Raw genomic sequence first — 21,260 nt, 5'->3', positions numbered from 1 at the left:
TTACACTAATACAAATACCAAAGGCACTACGAGAAAAGAAAACTAAGATCAATCCCTCTCATGAAGATGCATGCAAAAATTCTCAATAAAATTTTACCAAACTGAATTCAATAATGTATAAAAAGAATCACACAGTATGACCAAATGAGATTTATACCAGGTATGCAAGTCTAGTTCAACATTTGAAAACCAATTAATGTAATCCATTACATTAACAGGTTAAAAAAGAAAAATCACATGATTATATCAACTGATGCAGAAAATCCAACACTCATTCCAGATAAACACTGTCAGTAAACTAGGAATACAGGGGAAGTTCCTCAACTTGATAAAGAACATCTACATAAAACCTACAGATAACACACTTAATAGCAAGACACTCGAAGTTTCTCCACTGCAATCAGAAACAAGGCAAGGATATCCCTCTTATCACACCTTTCAACACTGTAATGGGAGCACCAGCTAATGCAATGAGCAAAGGAAATAAAATGTATACAGATAGATTAGGAAGAAAGAAAGAAAACTGTCTTTGTTCACTGATAACATGATCAACTACGCAGCTATCAGAAAGAATCAACAGAAAAACTCCTGCAACCAATATGTGACTATAGCAAAGCGGCCAGGATATGCAAGCTTAACATATAAAACTCATTCACACCCAGGCGCAGTGGCTCATGCCTGTAAACCCCAGTACTTTGGGAGGTAAGATCACTGGAGTCCAGGAGTTCAAGACAAGCCTGGCTGACATGCCAAAACCCTGTCTCTACAACAAACGTAAAAATTAGTTGCGTGTGGTGGTGTGCACCTGTGGTCCCAATTACTCAGGAGGCTGAGGTAGAAAGATTGCTTGAACCCAGGAGGTCGAGGATGCAGTGAGCTGTGTTTGTGCCACCACACTCCAGCCTGGGAAACAGGGCAAGATCCTGTCTCTAAAAAAGAAAAAAAAAAAAGGTCAGTGCCTTCCTTATATACCACAAAAGAACCAGTGGAATTTGAAATAATTAATCTGAAATTATTTGAAATTTATATTAGCACCCCAAAAAATGAAATACTTAAATATAAATCTAACAAATACGTACAAGATCTACATGAGGAACAGCACAAAACTCTGGACATGAGAATATTCTGCATGATATTATAATGATGAAAGACATGTAATTATATTTGTCTAAACTCATAAATTGTACAAAGAATGAACCCTATCATAAAGACTTTGGATGAAAGTGATGTGTCAATGTAGATTCAGTGTACCACTCTGCTGATAATGGAGAAGGTTACAAATGTTTTGGGACAGGCAGTATATAGAATATCTCTGTACCTTCCATTTAGTTTTGCTATGAACCTAAAACTGCACTAAAAAATGAAGTCTGTTTAGAAAATATATTAAAAATGAAGATAGCCACATCATCAAGATAATAAGAGTAGGCAAAATTAATTTTTACTGCTTACTCAATGCTAATATTCTGCTAATCTCATTTAAGTAAAACTACAAAATGAACTATTTCTGCAGTAAAAATTTAACAAAATGCTAAGAATAACCATGAAAAAATGTGTACATCAACATTTAAAACTTTAAGTCAAGACAACTGTAACATTTTACAAATGTCCAACAGGATCTGAAAACTTAGTTCGGTCAACTGCTTTCTTTTAATGCGAATAAAACAAGCACTACAACAGAAAATTGCAGCATTCAGACTAATATGTAATTATAGTATTCACTGGGTTGGAATAGGCCTCTAGTTATCTCCTTCCACTATTATTTTTAGTAAGAAATTTATTATTATTTGTAAACAAATTAGAGTGGTTGAAAACAATCATTCTTAATATTCACTGTTTTGGAGTTAGGACTATTTTTGAAGAGGCAAAAATGAATTATATTTATTATCACAGGCCATTACTTAGAATGGTTTTTGATATACAAATATACTTTTAAAGGAATCACTTGTTCAAACTACTATTTACTATGGAGTCATAAACAAGAGTGGTCTGGGTTAAATGAACAAGAAAGAATGTAAATTCTCACATGTAAGTAAAAACAGCTTTTTATCCCAGCATCCATTCCCAGATGCCTAATGGCTAAGTTCTTTTCTCAACTATGTTCAGTTAATTTTAAAAGAAAAATACAACACATTATGAAAAATACAGTGCAAAAAAGCACAGATGGAAAAAATCTGTTTCAACTCTTCTCCTTTTCAAAAGACAAAAAGAGACAAACACACAAAAGGAAAAACATTTAGCAGAAAGTACTGCAATAGCTGATGCCGCCAGATTTATAGTCACCTCTGACAGAGTGCTGCTGTGAAAAAGCAGAGGTACTGCTATCACAAGAAAAGACTATGTACTTTCAAGAAAGAGCAGGATTAAGCACTCTTCAACAAACAACTTCACCAGGAAAAGCTTCAAAAGTTCCAGACTGCACTTATTTGGGAAAAAAAAAAAAAAAAAAAAGACCAAACACTATTATTAAAACACCTCCAACTGTTTAAAACTTGATGTTTAACAATAACTACCATGTAAGTTCTAGGACTCATCATATCTTTTACAAATAACAAGCTGTATAAAGCAAACCTTATTTTTCAAATGAAGATTAATATAAAACAAAAATTAACAGCTACTTTTTATTTAAAAATCTTGCTAGGTGAATGTTCACGTTAAAATCATAGCTCCAATAAATATAAAGAAATATGCTCAGCATGTTATTTCATTTGTCATATATATATTTACATATACTTCCAAAAGAATACTAGTTGGAGAAATGAAATCAAGTAAAAATTAGCCTCATTTACTAAATAAAATTATATTTTTATTTACTGCTACTGGAAAAATGCAAAAAGTGGTCAGTGGGCAACTATTAAATATTTTCAAAAAGTAGATATAATTTCAGTTTCCAATTAAATTACCATGTATGTTCTTTCCAACAAGAAGCATGTAATATATCTGATTCTAAAGAAAGTGGCCAAAAATCTGAATTTTCTTCTAGGAGCCTTGTGAATTTTTTGTCTGTTTGTTTTGTTTTTTGTTTTTGAAACGGAGTCTCACTCTATCACCCAGGCTGGAGTGCAGTGGCACGATCTCAGCTCACTGCAACCTCCGCCTCCCGGGTTCAAGTGATTCTCCTGCCACAGCCTCCCGAGTAGCTGGGATTACAGGCACCTGCCACCACGCTTGGCTAATTTTTGTATTTTTAGTAGAGACGGTGTTTCACCATGTTGGTCAGGCTGGTCTCGAACTCCTGACCTCAGGTGATCCGCCTGCCTCAGCCTCCCAAAGCTGGGATTCCAGGCGTGAGCAACTGTTCCCAGCCATGAATTTTTTAAAAATACATTATTCATTTTTCAGGTAGTTTTTTTCCCAGTTATTTTAGACAAACATCTGTAACATCAAAGAAGCCACAATATTTTAATAAAATGTTTACATTCACTTTTATCTTTAAAGGCATCTATCTAAATGTACTACACATATGTATATGATATTAAGAAAGATATTAAGAAAAAGCTACAAGGCAAGTATATTTTTAATTAAAATTAGGAAGTCAAGCTAAGCACTTCAATTATTGAGCTAATCATTAAACTACCCTCAAAGGATGCCTAATTAAGCTACTTTTTTTTTTTTTTTTTGAGACAGAGTCTCCCTCTGTCACCCAGGCTGGAGTGCAGTGGCTGGATCTCAGCTCACTGCAAGCTCTGCCTCCCGGGTTCATGCCATTCTCCTGCCTCAGCCTCCCAAGTAGCTGAGACTCCAGGCACCTGCCACCACTCCCGGCTAATTTTGTGTGTGTGTGTGTGTGTTTTTTTTTTTTTTTTTTTTTTTAAGTAGAGACGGGTTTCACCGTGCTAGCCAGGATCCTCTGGATCTCCTGACATCGTGATCTGCCTGCCTCGGCCTCCCAAAGTGCTGGGATAACAGGCGTGAGCCACCGCACCCAGCCTAATTAAGCTACCTTTATTATTATACTAATCATAATTCAATAGAGATAACACCCCTCTCACAAGATTAAAAAAGAAACTATAAAAATAATCTACCTTGATATATAGAGTTACTGTGTATTATTAAAAATTACTGATTCTTGGCTAGGCGCAGTGGCTCACGCCTATAATGCAAGTACTCTAGGAGGCTGAGGTGGGTGGATGGCTTGAGCTCACGAGTTCAAGACCAGCCTGGGCAAAATGACAAAACCCCATCTCTACAAAAAAATACAAAAACTAGCCAGGCGTGGTGGCAGGCGCCTGGAGTCCCAGCTACTTGGGGGACTGAGGTGGGAGGATCCCTTGAGCCTGGGAGGCAGAGGCTGTAGTGAGCCCAGATAGCACCACTATACTCTACCTGGGCAACGGAGCCAGATCTTGTCTCAAAAAAAAAAAAAAAAAAAAAAATTACTGATTCTTTTTAGGACTCTTTTATTTGTGATGAAATTTCAACTAGCAGCAAGTGCTATTAATGAAATTTAAACATAAAAATGTATTTCTTACTGAACATTCTTCTCTGCATATCCTTTAAAAACAAGCCAGGCTGATAAACTAAGGCAGAGATTGGCAAACTTTGGCCTGTGGACCAAATCCAGCCAACTGCTTGATTTTATAAATAAAGTTTTATTGACGCACACTTATTCTTTACATATTGTTTTTGGTTGCATTGTGCTACATATAAGCAGAGCTTAGCAGCTGTCACAGAGACCACAAAGCCTACCATAATTTGCTATCCAGCCTTATATAGGAAATGTTCGCTGACTCCTAAAGACTTAGATCTTCTTTAAATGTCTGCGCACACACACATACTCATCCACCCTATGATCCTTACTGAAGGACATAAAGTTGATCATTTAGGAATCCGTACGTTCCCTCGTCTTGATTTTATAATTTATACACTCCTACTATCTAATTTCTGGACTCTTGATAAAGGAGACGATACTGGCTGATTTTGCTGATTTGCATTACTTTGGACTGCACTGTATCTTGTCATATCCTGTAACATTCTTCATAGGTTATTTTAAAAGAAAATGCCACTCCATATTACAGCTATAACTTCCAAAAGGTCTATTTTTAGACATTTAATGTCACATATTACTTATAAAGAAATGGCAATATAGAAATCAAAATCTTAAAGGCTCATCTAAGAAAAATATGGCTAAATAGGTTAGAAGTGGGGATGGAATCAAACCAAAACATATGTCACAAAGACAAAGACACTGGGTTTTAAACATAAGAATTATTTAAACACAGAAAAGTTTATTCTAGACTTCTAGACTTAAGGATCACTAAACACATGGCCATTGCGGAACACTGACTGTAGGCAGCCAACTGCGTCAACAATTCTTACCCCTACCGCCTTCACCTCAGCTTACCTTCCACTCATGGCCAAAAGAAAAAAGATAAGTTACATGGTAAACAGAGCTGGTGTACAAAATGTATTTAAAAGTAAATATGAGGAAAATAAGAGATTAAACCAATCAACTAGAATTGCTAAATCTGAAAGTAGATGATGGCATTACACTTAAATTATTTAAAAATGATAATACAGATACATAGAAGATCATGAAAAAGTCCTTATTTTTATGGCTGCTAATAAAGATCAGAAATGTGTTCAAATTAAAGTACAAAATAATTGTATAGAAACCTGAATGTCTCTACAGGAAGTCTGAGTAATTAAATCAGAAAGTACCATAACTTCTCCTTAGAATGTGTGCTGCATATGACTAAGGGAAGAGAAATGTATCAAGTACCTTTTGGCAGTTTTGTATGATTATAGTTTTATGAACTCTTAGTTTATTTCATAAAAATCAAGTCAGTAATCACTTTGTTTTGCTTCCCAAGAACTTTTGTAGAATGACAATATGTTTAAAATTGATCTTAATTCAAATCCAAATTTAAAAGGTATTAATAGTGAAATGCCCTTTTCTCTGTATCAATCTGTTATACTCTTAAACAGATAAACATCTGTTTAGGTCAAACCAAAAACTATTTCCTTAATCTGCCACCCCAAAATACCAAGTATACCTTCTGATGATGCTAATATAGCAAATCAGCTCAAGAAACTCTCATTTAAACATCGAAAACAAATACACATTCTGATTATTACTAATTATTACTGCCATATTACTGATATCCTAATTATTAATTTTCTTCTTGTAGCTGGGCACAGTAGCTCATAATCTTTAATCCCAGTTTGAGCCCAGGAGACCAGCCTCAGCAACATACTACGACCCCATCTTTGCAAAAAAGAAAAAAGAAAAAGAAAAAGAAAAAAAATACACACACGCACACACACACACACACAAAATTATGTGAGCCAGGTAAGGAGGCTCACATCTGTGGTCCCAACTATTTGGCAAGCTGAGGCAGGAAGATCATTGAGCCTGGGAGGTCTAGGCTGCAGCGACCTGTGATTGTGCCACTGTATTCCAGAGCGAAACCTTATCTCAAAAAAAAAAAAAGAAAAAAATTCTTCTTGTAAATAATTGCCTCTTCCAGGACATAAAAGTAAAGCCAAATTGATCCAACACTTAAGCTTATCTTTTATTTAGTGATACTCAAGCCTATAGTCCAGTTACTTACATGTAAATGCCCAGCAAGTATTACTCTAAGTTATTATAGTATACAATTACCACATTTAGTACTCAAATTACATACTAGCAATTCAAGGGAGATAGTCTCTATAATAAATCTCTAAAGATTAATCAGATCATATGATCAGGAATTCAATATTCTTAAGTTAATTTATTTTAATTTTACATCCTGACATTTAACAACCAAGAAAGAAGGTAAATTTTGTTAATAGTATTAAAAAAAAGTCCTGGTTTCCTATTTCATAATGAAACCTTATCTGTTATACACAGAAAAAGCTACAACCCACCATCTTAATATTCAATGTGAGCTACTGTTTCAAGAAAGACATTTGTATTAGTTCATTCACATGCTCTTTCCTGGTCCCTCCTGTAAACAAAGGTTTACACTTGTGCTTCTACTGACTTGGATTATGAATGTAGTCAATGGACACAAAGCTGAGGGAGCCACAATGGTATGGAGTCTAATACTTCATTCTCTTTAACAGGAACTCAGAACAACCAACCAGAAGATCCCTCTACAGGAACACAGTCCAAAGAATTCCTAAATCCCCCACAGAAAAAGAAATTCTAAGATCCAAAAGTTGGAAGGATTCTTGGAAATAACACATCCCAATTTCCTCATTTTACAAGAAAGGAAACTGAAGCACAGAGATTTTAGTTCACTTATACAAAGTAAGTCTGAAGATTATTAGAACAAGAATCTCCTAATAATAAGGTAATGGTAATTCTTCCAAAGTGCCTTTACTTTTTCCTTTAGGATGGCAAAATTAAATTGTAATTTAAAATGAATCATACTGAAAACCAAACAGAAAACAAAGAGAACATCCAACAGAGAAAAAAACTCATCTTACTTAAAGCAGAAAGGCTTACAAAACACAGACTTGATTCTCCAATAGTTAACATATTCTTTTCAATTCCATGGCTTTTATCACATGTGTTTCCCTCCACAAGAAATCCATTGCAAAATAAACTGTTTCCAAGCAGATTCCATTTCTGGTTGTTCGGAAATAAATGTGCCTATTCCTCCTGCTGCAGTAGTCTATGCTAAGAATCACAACTTACAGCTGATACAGCACTCATTCTTCCTTTTATGCAATGTCCTCTTGAATGAGGAGCTAAGAGTTGAGATATGAGCTGAGTATTTCAAGCTCCTTGTTTCTCCTGCACAACTACAATTCCAAATGACCAAAACTCTTCCATGAACAAAAAGGATGGAGGAGGAGGAAAGCGGTTATGAACAAAAATGATGGGGAGGGAGAAGAGTGGACAAAAATCTGGCGTGGTGGCTCATGCCTGTAATCCCAGCACTTTGGCAAGTTGAGCTCAGGAGTTCAAGACCAGCCTGGACAATACAGTGAAACTCTGTCTCCGCCAAAAATAAAACAAAATAATGGTGGCACACACCTCTGGTCCCAAATACTTGGTAGGCCAAGATGGGAGGATTGCTTAAGCCCAGAAGGTGGAGGTTGAAGTGAGCTATAATCCTGCTACTGCACGCCAGGGTAACAGAGTGAGACCCTGACTCAAAAAAAAAACAACAAATAAACAAACAAGAAAAAACACTGGCTAAATTCTAAACTAATTATTTTACTTTTAGCCTATTTCAAACGAAAATCATTTCCAATTTTTTTCATAGCATAATTATGTTTTATAGAATAAAATTAAGTAGCAAGTCAAAATATTCTAATGCTATCTTATAAGTACTGTACAGAAAGTCATTAATCAATTTAGCATTTACTATATGTGAGAAACTTTCACACACATTAATCTAAGTCGCAATTTTGAAAACTTGTGGTTGAGAAGAACATAACCTTTTTTTTTTGAGATGGAGTCTTGCTGTGTCACCCAGGCTGCAGTGCAGTGGCACAATCTTGGCTCACTGTAACCTCCGCCTCCCAGATTCAAGCGATTCTCCTGCCTCAGCCTCCTGAGCAGCTGGGATTATAGGCACACACCACCATGCCAGGGTAATTTTTGTGTCTTTAGTAGAGATGGGGTTTCACCATGTTGGTCAGGGTGTTCTCAAACACCTGACCTCGTGACCCACCTGCCTTGGCCTCCCAAAGTGCTGGGATTACAGGCGTGAGCCACCATGCCCGGCCGAACACAACCATTTTAAAAACAAACTCAAAGAAAAGAACAGTGCTTTTCAATATCTTTTCCTCAAAGTTTGTATTAGCTACAAAAATTAATGAAATGGAGGCCTTCCTACACAGTTGCCACTCAGTATTCACTGAGAGAAATGACGGACCTGAAAATTAAAGCCACAGAAAAACTCTCATATGAATAATAATCACGTATTATAATAAAATGTAATAATCATGTATCCACCAAAATATCCCTTCATGATCGGAAAAGCTACACACACACATTTTAGTAGATTTAACCGTGACAATAACCTCACAAGCCAGGTAGCATTATTATTCTTATTCAACTGGTGAAGAACTTGGGCTAAATGCCCAACCAGGGGCACCTGGAAGTGTTTTGGAGGGTCTGGGTTGCCACATTGACAGGGGAGGCAACATGGGCATTTAGTAGGTGGGAGACGAGGATATTAAATATCCTGCAACGCACTGGACAACCCCACAGAATTATCCTGCCCAAAAAGCTACCACTTTGAGAAACACTGACAGAAAATAAATGGACAATGCCAAACAGCTACTAATGACTTTAAACATAAATTCAATAACAAAATCCTGGAAATCACCAAGGACCAGCCAAAAAAACCAAAACCAAACAGTAAAAGTATATCAAATTCTCACATTAAAATAGGAAGTCTAGGCTCCTCTCTCAAAATGATAACACAATAAAAGTTAAAGATAACATAATTTCAACTCAACATTTCTCTGCCACTTCTTTGCCAAGTTTTTCACTTCGCTTGTAATTGCCTCATTACTTTACTTGCAAAACCTTATCATCTTTAGTTACTCCCTAAGATTTTATACAAACAAGTCATGCCCTTCTCCACTTCCCATTCTGCCACCCCTGTTTTGGATCCACTTTACTACCTATATGGATTAATAGTTTTCTGTGAGGTTCACTTGGTCCATTCTTTTCATCTATACCACTACACCACTAATCATGCTAAAAAATCACACTTTCTTCCTGTCAGCATCTCCTATTACATAATTCCTAACTGAACATCATGCAGATATCTCAGGTTAATATTCAAGACCCTCAACAGCCTCCTTATTTCTCCTGCTAACTCATTTATTCCAACCAGCCTCTTTTAGTATTCCTCCAAACTAGCATAATTCCCTTTTCCATGCTTTTGCCCATACTGTTTTCCTTGCCTAGAATAATTTTCCCACTCCTTCCTCTCTGTCATTCTGAATCCTTATTTACCCATGTATAGAAATGTTCATCAAATGCAACAAATTTACATGTAACCTGACTTTGTGTAATGTCAGTAGAGCCCCAAATAATTCTCTAATTTCGACTGCTTATTTAGTTCCAGTCCTTCGGTTAGAACTGGAAACTTTTTGAAGAGAAGGACCACATTTTCATTTCTTTTGTATTACTCCTCTAGAAGAATACATAGCTACTTGAAATCATAAAATTCTTCCTTGAAGAAATCATTTAATACTGCACCTTCATTTTTATAGTAAGGAAAAAAAACTAATTCAAGGACATGTAATTATTTAGTGGAAAGAGAGGAACCAGAATTCAGGCCACAATTTATAATCTAATGTTGTCTGACACTCAAGTGCTTGTTAAATCAACTCTAAGGTAAAAAAATCATTTTGTAAGCCTGTCTCCAGCAACATTACTCTGCATTATAAAAGACAATCCATGCCAGGTCAAAATAGAGATTGTCTATATCACTGTATTTTCCACCAGTCAAGAAGACAATGAATGAGGTTCTTCCATAATAATTTGACAATTCATTTTTAAACCTCAAATTTTTACACAAGTTCAGTAAACCTGAAATTCCATTTTCTGCTCAGTCCTTGAAATATTCACATATAAAATGATCTCATTGTGTTTAGAAAAAAATTTATTTTAAAAATAATATCAGGGTAACCCATGATTACATTACAGTATGAAGCAATTTGAAATTTTAGTAGTAAATCAGAAGTCTAGATAAAGACAACAGCATTATTAAAAATACCTTCATTCTTCAATCTCATATTCTCTCCAGAAGCCAAGAAGGTTTAGCATTCAGCATATTTATATCATCTGTCATTTGCTATACATTAATGTAGCAAACACATTTAATTTATTTTGCCTCATTATTTATCTTATTAAAGGATTCAGATTTTTCATTAATCCTTGTCTACAAACATTAGCTATCAGTTATACCCTTCTTGTCTGGTTTTTTGGTTTTAACCCAGAGTAAATAAATCAATTTAGTAAAGTCTTCTGACATTTAGGATGACATTCATCAGTTAAACTACATATACATTTGGAATTGTAATAGCCTAATCTTACTTCTAAAAACATCGCCTACTTTTCAATCTGCAAGGAAAATACTTTATCTAGAAGTCCATTTTCTGCTGTAAAATGTGACAACTTTTTAGGATAATTGTGTTACAGATTACAAGAGTCTAATATAAGAAGAGAATAAAGGATCAAAAGAAACCAATTACAATAGGAAAATCTACGAAAGCTCCAAGTTAATATATACACACTTGTAGTAAATCTGCACGTTAAACCAATGTGGAGATTTGGAATTCAGGTGTCTAGTTTCAAAAATAACAAAGAAAAAGATACTAACATATATCTTAAAGCACATATATGGAAAATGAGATAAAATAAAAAGGGCTTAGTCACTTTCTATAAATCAGAACCATAATAAATAAAGCTCATAGCTCATCTGCTACTTAAACTCAACAGAAGGAATGACTAGGTGGTATTACTGGCAAGGAAGCCAATTTATCACTCTGGAATGTTCATAGAAATCTCATAAAAAGGCAAAGTAGAAAGTAATTTGGTAAATAGTTTTTCAGACTTCCTTCTTACTAAGGAGGTTCTAAAAACATTTTAGAGTATAATTGCAAACTGTAATTACAGGTTCACTTTTATTCACATATTTAACTATAAAAAGTATACCAAAAGTCATAGACAAGCGATAATTTTGGCCACCTGATCCTTGATTTTAATTGGCAATTAGCACTAGGCCTAACAATTTACACCTTTTGTGCCATATCAATTACTCAAAAGCATTAGGGTAAAAGTGTTGTCTAAGAATCTGGTTTTATAAAATCAGCCCTGCTGGTGGTACTCACTTATAATTACACTAAATTATAAAAGGGCTAGTTTGGCTGTTACAAGGAAAAAAGGTTATTTACCAAAAGAATGTCGAGACCACACTGGGAAAACAGTAAAACCTAAACTCATTTTAAAGAAAAGCAAAATAATGGAAAAATAGCTTATGTAATTCAACTTCACTTTCCTTCTTCTAGTCCAGTTATGCGATTCTTTTGCTGGGAAAAAAAAGAAACTGCTTTCAGTTCCAAAGAATGCATCTAGATCCAACGCTATACTAGTCTTGTCTACTATAGTTTTGCTGAACACTCAGGACCCACACTGACAAAATAACTTCATTCCCATCTTCACACAACAACCCTAAACTGGATGGTCTTGATCATTGAGTTCAGGAATAAATATACCTAAACAATTGAAGCCAAAAAATACTCTGGTCATAACCATCTAGATATTTGGGCAAGAGCACTTGAGACATACTGTCTCAGAAATTAACAGATTCAGATCTAGCCTGGTCAGATTTTATCGCTTATATAGGTATGACTGCATAGTATTTACTACATATAGTAGACTTCACTTAGTAACACAATTCAATAGTCCATCCTAAAACTTCTATTAGCATTTTGAAGACAGCACATTAAATCACAAATAAAACTTGAGGCATTATCTTTATATATATATGTGTATATATATCTATATCACATAGTACTTCTTTGAAATAATGACTTTAAAATGTAAGTAAAATGCCTGGCACATGTTTAACTCAAATGCAGATTCCCTCGCTCCTTCTCAGGAACCAGAAAAATCTAAAATGCAAAGAGGTAAAGCTCCTCCCTTATCCCTTATTTCTTTTCTTTCTTTTCTTCCTTTTTTTTTTTTTTTTGGACAATAATAATGTCTATTGAGATCATCTAGTGACTTTGTTTTTCTATTTATCACCAACACATTACTCATTAATATGTAGGAAGTAGATATCCTACAGATGGATGAATTCAAATCTTATTAAGTTTAAAAATAAGAATATATTTCGGTTAAGTATGTTTCAAAGTCACAGTAAAAGAAAACACATTTCAATATAAAAATAGAAAGTGAGCAGTCTGTACTGCTCTCACTAAAAAATTATCTTGAAAAAAATCTTTTGAAGTATTTGAAAAAAATGCTTGATAAAACTAATATAGTTCATACATAACCAGGAAAATTCTTTCTATACTAGTAGTTTAATGTATAGTAACCTAACAGTTTTTACAAATACATAACAAATGTAGACTATGAGAGAAAAAATATATCAAGAAAATAAATTTAACCCTATGCATTTTTCAAGAAAATGCTCTAAAAAATGGTAGAAGTATTAACCATTTATAACTTTATAGAAAATTAATTTGCTGCATTTATCTTCTGCTAATTATTTTTCTACACGGACATGTCAAAAACAACCAAATTCAGATTCAAATCCAATCTCCAATTTATTAGAATAGGTCATAAGTTCAATATCTACCATGCATAATATTTTTTAAATTGTCTTTAAATCTCATCCTTAACATACCCCATTCATCAGACCAATAGTATAAGCAGATATATTTTTCCTCATAAACTTCTATCTCCTTACAAATAAAATAGTTATTATAACAAAACTTTAGACCTCTCTTTGGATATATGTTTAGCTACTATAAACGAAGAGCTGAGAAACATCACAGCAGTATATAAGCTGAATTATAATCAAGGGAAAAGCCAACACATGATTTCTCATAGTATATATCTGATCACACCAACAGGAAAATAAAAATTTTCTTTGGAACTAATCCTCAGAAGGACTGGGGAGAAGTTAAAAAAGTAGAAGTTAAAAAATAAAATTAAAAAAAGGATACAGCCTTAAAGCACCAGTCTGAGTTCCCACCGCCAGGATCTTCTGTACAGGATCAAAGGCCAGGGCTGAGGGTTGATAGGGAAATCCATGGCGAACAGTCTAGGGATGGGCAAGTGACATCACAGCAACCAAGGCAGCAAGCGAAATTTAAAAATAGAAAAGTCAACAGAGGCGTTAGAATTTAGAACCACTACCACTGATGCAAAACACATACACATGCACTTACTGCTTTTAAAAAAAATAAGTGAAACCTACACTCACAAAGTCACTCACATAGAACCTGAAACAAAAACCTAGTCCAGCGATATACTTTAATTTCGCTTTTCCATACTGGTATTCCATAGAAGAAAATATTTTATTAATATTCCATACTATTACATCGACACCAAATGACTAAAGTTTGCAATAGTACAAAATTCTGTAAACCCATTAAATGCAATTCATACTTTATTTTGGCAGTATTCATTTCATCATTATTTTATTTGGATGCTAACGCAAGTACTTCTAAGGAAAAGCTGTCATATAATTACTTTAGTCAAGCATTCAGTAGAGCAATAATCAAACCTCTATCTCAACATTTTACACTTGTAACAGAACGAAGATGAGTACAACATATATTTTTGCAATTTACTATTAAGGCCATAATCATTTTAGGGCATTAGACATACACACACACACACACACACACACACACACACACACTTTTAAGAAACTCTGACATACAAATACATAGCTATTTAAGAGAAAGGCAGGTATTAATACCGAGACAAGTTTGTGTTTCTTATTAAGCAGCTGGTGAATTAATTCGCTGCATCATTCTTTCTGAATTACAGAACGCTATGGCAATCATCGTGCCATTAACAGGCAAAAATCTCAGTACTAACTTTTTAACAAACAATGATAAAAAGAACCCTACGATTTCATATCGTAAGCCACTCACCACATTTTAAGGGAAAAGTGATGAGCAAAGGTGTGGTAGAACAGGTTTGGCTTTTTGATAAACAACATTCATTAGACACCGTTTCCAAAGGAAACTTCGAAGTTGGTGAATCATATTAAAACGCTTGAATATAAAAGCTTCCAGGTTATTACTGGCAGTGTCAGAATACAAATTAAGGGTCGGATAATAGTTTGAAGCAACCTTGAACTGACTGCTGCATGTGCAAAGGGAAGAGAGAAAAATCAACGAGAAGGAGTAAAGGTATCAATCTCCAAAATAACCCACCGAAGAAAGGTTTGCCAGGGGAGGAGCGAGCATTTTATTAGAGTTATTATTATTACTGGCGTTCTCTTCCCTTGCATTCCCATGTAAAGCCCGAGTAGCCCCCTTAAAACAACCCCAATTTTTCAATGACGGCGTCGCGGGGCTGCGCGCTCCGTTCACCTTGCAGAGCTGAAAGTGCTCGGACTGGAGCGTTTCCTGGATCTCCGGCTCCCGGTTCCCAGGCGGATGCTGCTGCTGCTGCTGCTGCTGCGACGCCGAGGACGAGCTGGCGGTCAGGCCGTCCAGCACCTTCCTGATGTTGAATTTCCTCATGGTCTCGGAGGGGCTCCCCCGCAGCCCGGGAGGGGAGGCACGGGGGTCCCCAGACGGGGGAGACTACCCGGGGCCGAGGGCAGTTTCGACCGCGGAAACGAAGGAGTGGGAGTGTAAGGGCAAGGAGGCAGCTGGAGGGAAGCAAAAGATAATCCGAACAGGAAATACTGCGACGACAAGAGAGGCGGCCGCAAGAACCCCGGGCGGCGACCCCTCTTCCTCCGAGGCCGCCGCTGCTTGGCGCGGCTGCTGCGGCGCCGCTTCAGCCGCCGCCGCCGCCTCCTCGCTCCGCGGCCAGGCAGCAGCAGCAGTGGCGGCGGCGCCCGAGCCCGCTCAGCCCAGCCTCACCTGGCCGCGGGCGGACTCTGCGCCGCGCCGCCGCCCCGGCTCGCCCCCGCCGCCGCCACCGTCGCCGCCGCGTCCATGGCCCGCGGCCGCGCCGCTGCTCGCCTGCCCCGGCCCCGCAGTCCCTCGGGCGTCCTCCGGCTCCTTCTCCTCCTCCCGGGGGTCGCCGGCGCCCTGTCCGCGGCCGCCGCTCGGCCTCCCAGCCGCTGCCCGCCCGGCCTCGCACACTAGGCGCCTGGGGTGGGTCCCCGCGCCGCCTGCCTCGCTCCGCCTCGCTCCTCCGCCGCTGGACCGGCCCGCCCTCGCCGCTCCCGAGCCCGGCTGCGTTCCTCAGGCGCCGCCGCGGCAGTCGGCTCTCCCCGCCCAGCTGCTCCCCCTCGCCTGACAGGGCGCCTCGACACACGACACCAACGCCCGCCCCGAGCAGCAGCGGCAGCCGCGGTTACAGCGCGGGCCACGGCGGTGGCGGCAGCAGGGCCTCCCCAGAGCCGGGCTGCAGGACCTGCGCATGCGCGCCACAGCCCAGTTCCCCCACCCTGGCCCCGCAGGCCCCCAGCCCCCAGCGGGAGCGAAGCTGGGGCTTAAATTATCTGCGAAAATCCCAGACGCTGGCTAAATTTCTCCCACCCTAGTCGAGTTGCCAGAGTATGCAGCTGCTTCTCTTGCAGCTGGCATAGTAAAAATGTTGACGACTAACAAGCGGCATGAAACCTTTCTTTCCAATTCAGTCATTACAGCAGGGGTTGATGCTTTCTCCCCGTTAATGGGGTGCACGCTCCCGGCCGCTAGCTGCAGTATTATTGTTCTTGCTTTGACGGGCTTTGTTTTTGTTTGATTGGATTTGAGTTTTGAAAAAGAACGTCTAGACAACGATTATGTCAGTGGCAGGAGGATGATGGGCTTAGGTACTAGGAAAGGAGAAACCTAGACGGGAAAAAAACGGGTTCTTTCCTGCAGCTGCGACTGTTGGTGGAACGTGTCTGGCCTTAACAGGTACCTGCTGGGACGGAAGAGGCTGCCAGCGGGGAACGGCTCCAGTGCCGGTGTCAGCCCCGGCCGATGACACTACCCCGCACCCAGCCGCTCCCGGGGAGGAGCGCGGGTGGCAGGAAACGCCGCGCTGCCACTCTTGTTCAGAACCTTCAATCCGCCCTGACGCTGATTAGCCACTCAGTAATCTCCCGGGAGCTTCACTCTTGAACAGGGAAAGGGGGATACGATGAAGTTTTTGCTCAGATCTTTCCGCGGCCGCACTGCCCATCTCGCGTGGATGCTTGGAGACAAATGCCTGGCTCAAGTTGGCAATGACAGAGATTGTGCCGGGGAAACCTCCCGGAGAGTGCGTTCAACCGGACAGGTGGACGGAAGCACAGGTAGTTGATTAGAAGGATGTGGAAATAGGAAAGACGTAAGGAAGGAGGGAAGTGCAGGGAGACTAATCCTAATTCGGGGAGAGGGGTATAAGTTCCTAGCAAAGGACTCCTCGAGCGCTCTGGTCTGCGGAAAAGCCACGGAAGCGCTACAAAGGGTTTTTTTAAGTTCCAAACCAGTCAGAAGTACCCGCCCTCTTCTTTGTGATTGGCCGGCTCCCTCTCCTTTAGGGAAATTGTCGTCACCCTATTGGTTGATGTGACCAGCATTCAAAAGCAGCGAACCAACTACGACTGGACCCAGGGATTTCGGGAAATGTAGTCCACTCTGCAGCTTCCGCATCCCAGGACAATGTCTTACATTTGGAACGTACAAAATTTTGATTTGTCGTTTAATATTTATTGAATTAGTTGATTCACTGGGTGCAACGGCCAATAAAACAAATTTGAGAACATTCTTAAACTATTTCCAGGTGGCTCTGAATTTTTTGTCTAACATTTTGTTGTCAGGCGGTGTGCTAGGTACTAAAGACAGGAAAATGCAATTCTTGCTTTCAGCAAGCTCACCACAGTCTAATGAGACGACTTTTAACATAAATGGTAATTGTAAAACGATGTGATGAGTTCAATGATGGAATAATGAAGGAGGACGGCAGAGGGCCACTTAACTGACCAGGAAGGCTTGGACATGGTGACTCCCACTATAGATCATGTCAGATAAGGAGGAGCAGACCAAGCAAACAGAAGGCAAAGACCATTGGAAGACGATGGGGAGGAGAGCCTCAGAATTACCTTGAGAGCTTTTTTAAAATACATGTGACTCCACAGGGGAAAATTGCAAAGCAGACAGATGACAACCCCATAGAATTGTACAATCTGCCTTTTTACTTACCTAGGTCTAAAATCTATTGGATAATTTTTCATCATTGGATTATAAAACTTTTTGGAAAAAAAAGACAACTTCTTGTTGAGGGACCTTGTGGTATAGTGGGAAAATACAGGCTTTGTTGTTAGCTAGCCATGAACTTCAGTCCAGGCCATGGTAATATGTGTAATCTTGGGCAAATTTTTAAATTTTTCCAGGGATCAGATTCCTCAGGTTTAAAATGAGATTAACACCACCTTCTTCTTAGGAATTTATGAGAATGAACCGGAGGGGGAAAAGAAAGAATATGAAAAGTTTGTACTACATTGCTTAGTACTCTGTAGACACTCAAAAATGTCAGTTTCCTGTTCTACTATCAGGGTCCTTGAGGTAAAGGGGACCTCAGAAAGTCACGAATTTAAGCCAGTTTCCTACTTCTGACTCTAGAATTTTTGTTTTTATTTCTATACTCCTATCTTTTCCATCAACTTATGAACTCATTCTGACATTCTTAAAATTTCAGTTCTTAGTGGATACCTGGAATTTAAGATGAATATAGCTTACCTTTGTGAACTTGCAATCCATCCTCTCTATGCTCAGGGACACTGGGACTTTTCCAGAAATCCATATGGCCAAAACCAACAATGGCCCAAAATAACGACCTTTATTATAGCAAAGATAAAATAATCGATCCTCAAACTCACGGTAATTCTTATAAGTCAGTTAGAATGAATCAATTCGTTTTTCAAATTAGAACTGAAATTTTAAGAATTTTACTTGAAATTAATTAAACATTTTAAGTTTAGAATTTAATAAATTAAAAATAAATAATCTATATTACTCATTTTTAAGTTGAGCACAAAACGGAGAATTTTACCCAGCATAATTTCTCAGAAAAGTTGTGTTTATTTGTTTTATTTGAATGAATGAGTAAGTATGTTGATTTCAAGCATTGAACAGCTTCTGCCTTTAGGTGACATTCTCTTGAATGAAACTATTTCTTACCTGTTTGTTGAAGAATGGACCACAATGTGATGATGTAACTGTATACCACTGACAAATTATAAATATATATCTTACATTTAGCTGAGTCAAGGTGGCACTAAACAATATTCTGCCAACACAATGAAAATAAAAAGACAACTTTTTAAGAAAATGAAACCACACATACACTAAAAGAAAAGTTAGCATATGAAATTGACAGGTGCAGAAGACTAAAGACCAAGAATTCATAACATTTCTGAATCTGTCAGTCCTCATTATCCAGTTTAAAGGTTACCAGACTAATGCAGGCCCTGGTACAGATCTCAAAGGTAAGCTGGATGCTGATTTAGATGGAGAAGGCAGAAACTGAAAATAAACATTTTACTGAGAACTTATTTAATGGCAAAAGCTTTCTGGAAAGTAGAATAAATCTACCTCACTTGCTAGCATTCATTTTTATTGACTTAATTTCAGTTTATTGAGTCCCGAAGGATGTGTGCATGACAATAATTAATTCACTACATAGTTTAACAGAATATTGAATTTAAATTATTTGGAAATTGCAGCAGAGATGTTAATTAATTGGTTTGTCTAGTTCAAGCCACCTTTTCTGAATGGGTTCCCTAGCCCCTGCTAAATGATGGGCCTGGGCAACCCGGTTTTAATCAGGTCCCCCTGTTTCCTGGTTCAAACCGCCAGGATCTGAGACAGAAACCAGAAATAAGGCAAGCCAAGAGATCATCTTCTGGGAATTTAGAATTGGATTACAAAATTACAAATTAATATGAACGAGGAGGAAGCCATGTTGTCCTAGGGCTGGGTAGTGTGTTTTACTTCCTGCATACTACAGCTGAGTGTACACATTCTTAGACATAACTTGGGAGGATGAAGAAGACACAGAAATGACAGAGAGTGACCACCAGTGGCCCAAGGAGGTGGAGAGTAGAATCTTGATTTCTGACTTTCTGGTTCCTGGGTCTTATTCTTTACGGAACCTTAAGACATTCTTTCCTTGTTTGTGTTAATTAGCTTGATTATATTTCTGGTTTTTGCAATCAAATATTCTGATAGCAGTTTAGATGCAACTTGCATCTAATTATAAAAGAAAGTAGAGATCATTGTAGCCATCTTTCACTTGCCATTTTTACCTTCTACTGTCAGTTCTTCCTACAGTGAAGAGATGGCTGCAATAATCGAGCAAGGGGTTGGTGGCTTGGACCAGAATGGTTAAAAGTCGTTGTAGTGCACAGGGGGTTGGATTCAGGATTATATTTTAATGATAAGACCAAAAGGATTTGCTGATAGTATGGGGGGTATCAGAGACAGGAGAGGCAAATATGATACCTCAAGTTTTGCGCTGAGCACTTCAAAGTGTGGTACTGCAATTTCATTTCCACAATTATGACTCCCGAGTAATTTCTAGTTACCATTTGTTCCTTAGTGGATTCAACAAATATCATTAGCTAAATGTACAAGACTCATCTGGGAACAAGCAGAATCCACTGTTATGATTTTTTTTTTTTTTTTTTTTTGAGACGGAGTTTCACTCTTGTTGCCCAGGCTGGAGTGCAATGGTGCGATCTCGGCTCACCTCAACCTCTGCCTCCTGGGTTCAAGCAATTCTCCTGCCTCAGCCTCCCAAGTAGCTGGGATTACAGGCATATGCCACCACGCCTGGCTAATTTTGTTGTGTTTATAGTAGAGACTGGGTTTCTTCATGTTAGTCAGGCTGGTCTTGAACTTTTTTTTATGTTTTTGATGCCACGTCTCGCTCCATTGCCCAGGATGGAGTGCAGTGGTGCTTTGCGATCTTGGCTCACTACAACCTCCACCTCCCAAGTGCCTCAGACTCCCGAGTAGCTGGGACTACAGGCATGCGCCACCACACCTGGCTAATTTTTGTATTTTTTGGTAGAGATGGGGTTTCACCACGTTGGCCAGGCTGGTCTTGAACTCCTTACCAGAAGTGATCTGCCCACCTTGGCCTCCCAAAGTACTGGGATTACAGGTGTGATCACAGTGTGGCCCATTGTGATCTTTCATAAGCTTTGGCCTTTCTATAAAAACAGTTCAGGCAGATGTTAGTAAGCCTTCACTATAGAAGAGATTACCTCTGTAATTTAATGTTTAATATTATTTGTAAGGGTATAATTAAACTGTAGATGAAAATGTCTAGACAAAGGTCAGAAAGTCCGAGTAAAGAGAAAATTCCAGAAGTGCAAAACAAGACTAATAGAACCAAATGTACAGTTGAATGTAAATAGTAGGCATTAATATATAATATGAGTGAAAAATAATGTCAAATTCTAAAAACCTAGACCCTGATTGGGCAAGCAGGAATTGCTTGATACATCCTCATATATTTCAAGTGCTATTTCTACAATGAGAATGGTATTTCTAAAATGGGAACAGTATCTGAGGTAAGAAACAATGCTCCCACTATTCTTAATTTTAATATTTTAGAATTTGAATATTATTGTAAATGCAGTGAACATTTTGCTAACCTTTTCCCAAAGGATTCGCTTTTC

General features: G+C 38.3%; 1 protein-coding gene across 3 annotated transcripts in view; it reads right to left on the bottom strand.

Moving 5' to 3' along the window:
• The window catches only part of STXBP5 (syntaxin binding protein 5), a 193,493-nt gene extending 177,470 nt beyond the window's left edge, over positions 1-16,023 (bottom strand). For all 3 annotated transcript variants that reach the window (XM_015137165.3, XM_015137166.3, XM_015137167.3), the window contains exons 1-2: positions 15,016-16,023; positions 13,633-13,730 (exon numbers count right to left, since the gene is read on the bottom strand). In XM_015137165.3, coding sequence (XP_014992651.1) covers positions 13,633-13,730; positions 15,016-15,168 — 251 coding nt within the window. In that variant the 5' untranslated portion in view covers positions 15,169-16,023. The remainder of the gene's footprint in view (positions 1-13,632; positions 13,731-15,015) is intronic.
• Between the last annotated feature and the right edge of the window lie 5,237 nt (positions 16,024-21,260).

Source organism: Macaca mulatta, chromosome 4, assembly GCF_049350105.2.
Source record: "Macaca mulatta isolate MMU2019108-1 chromosome 4, T2T-MMU8v2.0, whole genome shotgun sequence".
Classification (NCBI taxonomy): Eukaryota; Metazoa; Chordata; class Mammalia; order Primates; family Cercopithecidae; genus Macaca; species Macaca mulatta.
This window is presented reverse-complemented; position numbering and strand designations above follow the sequence as displayed.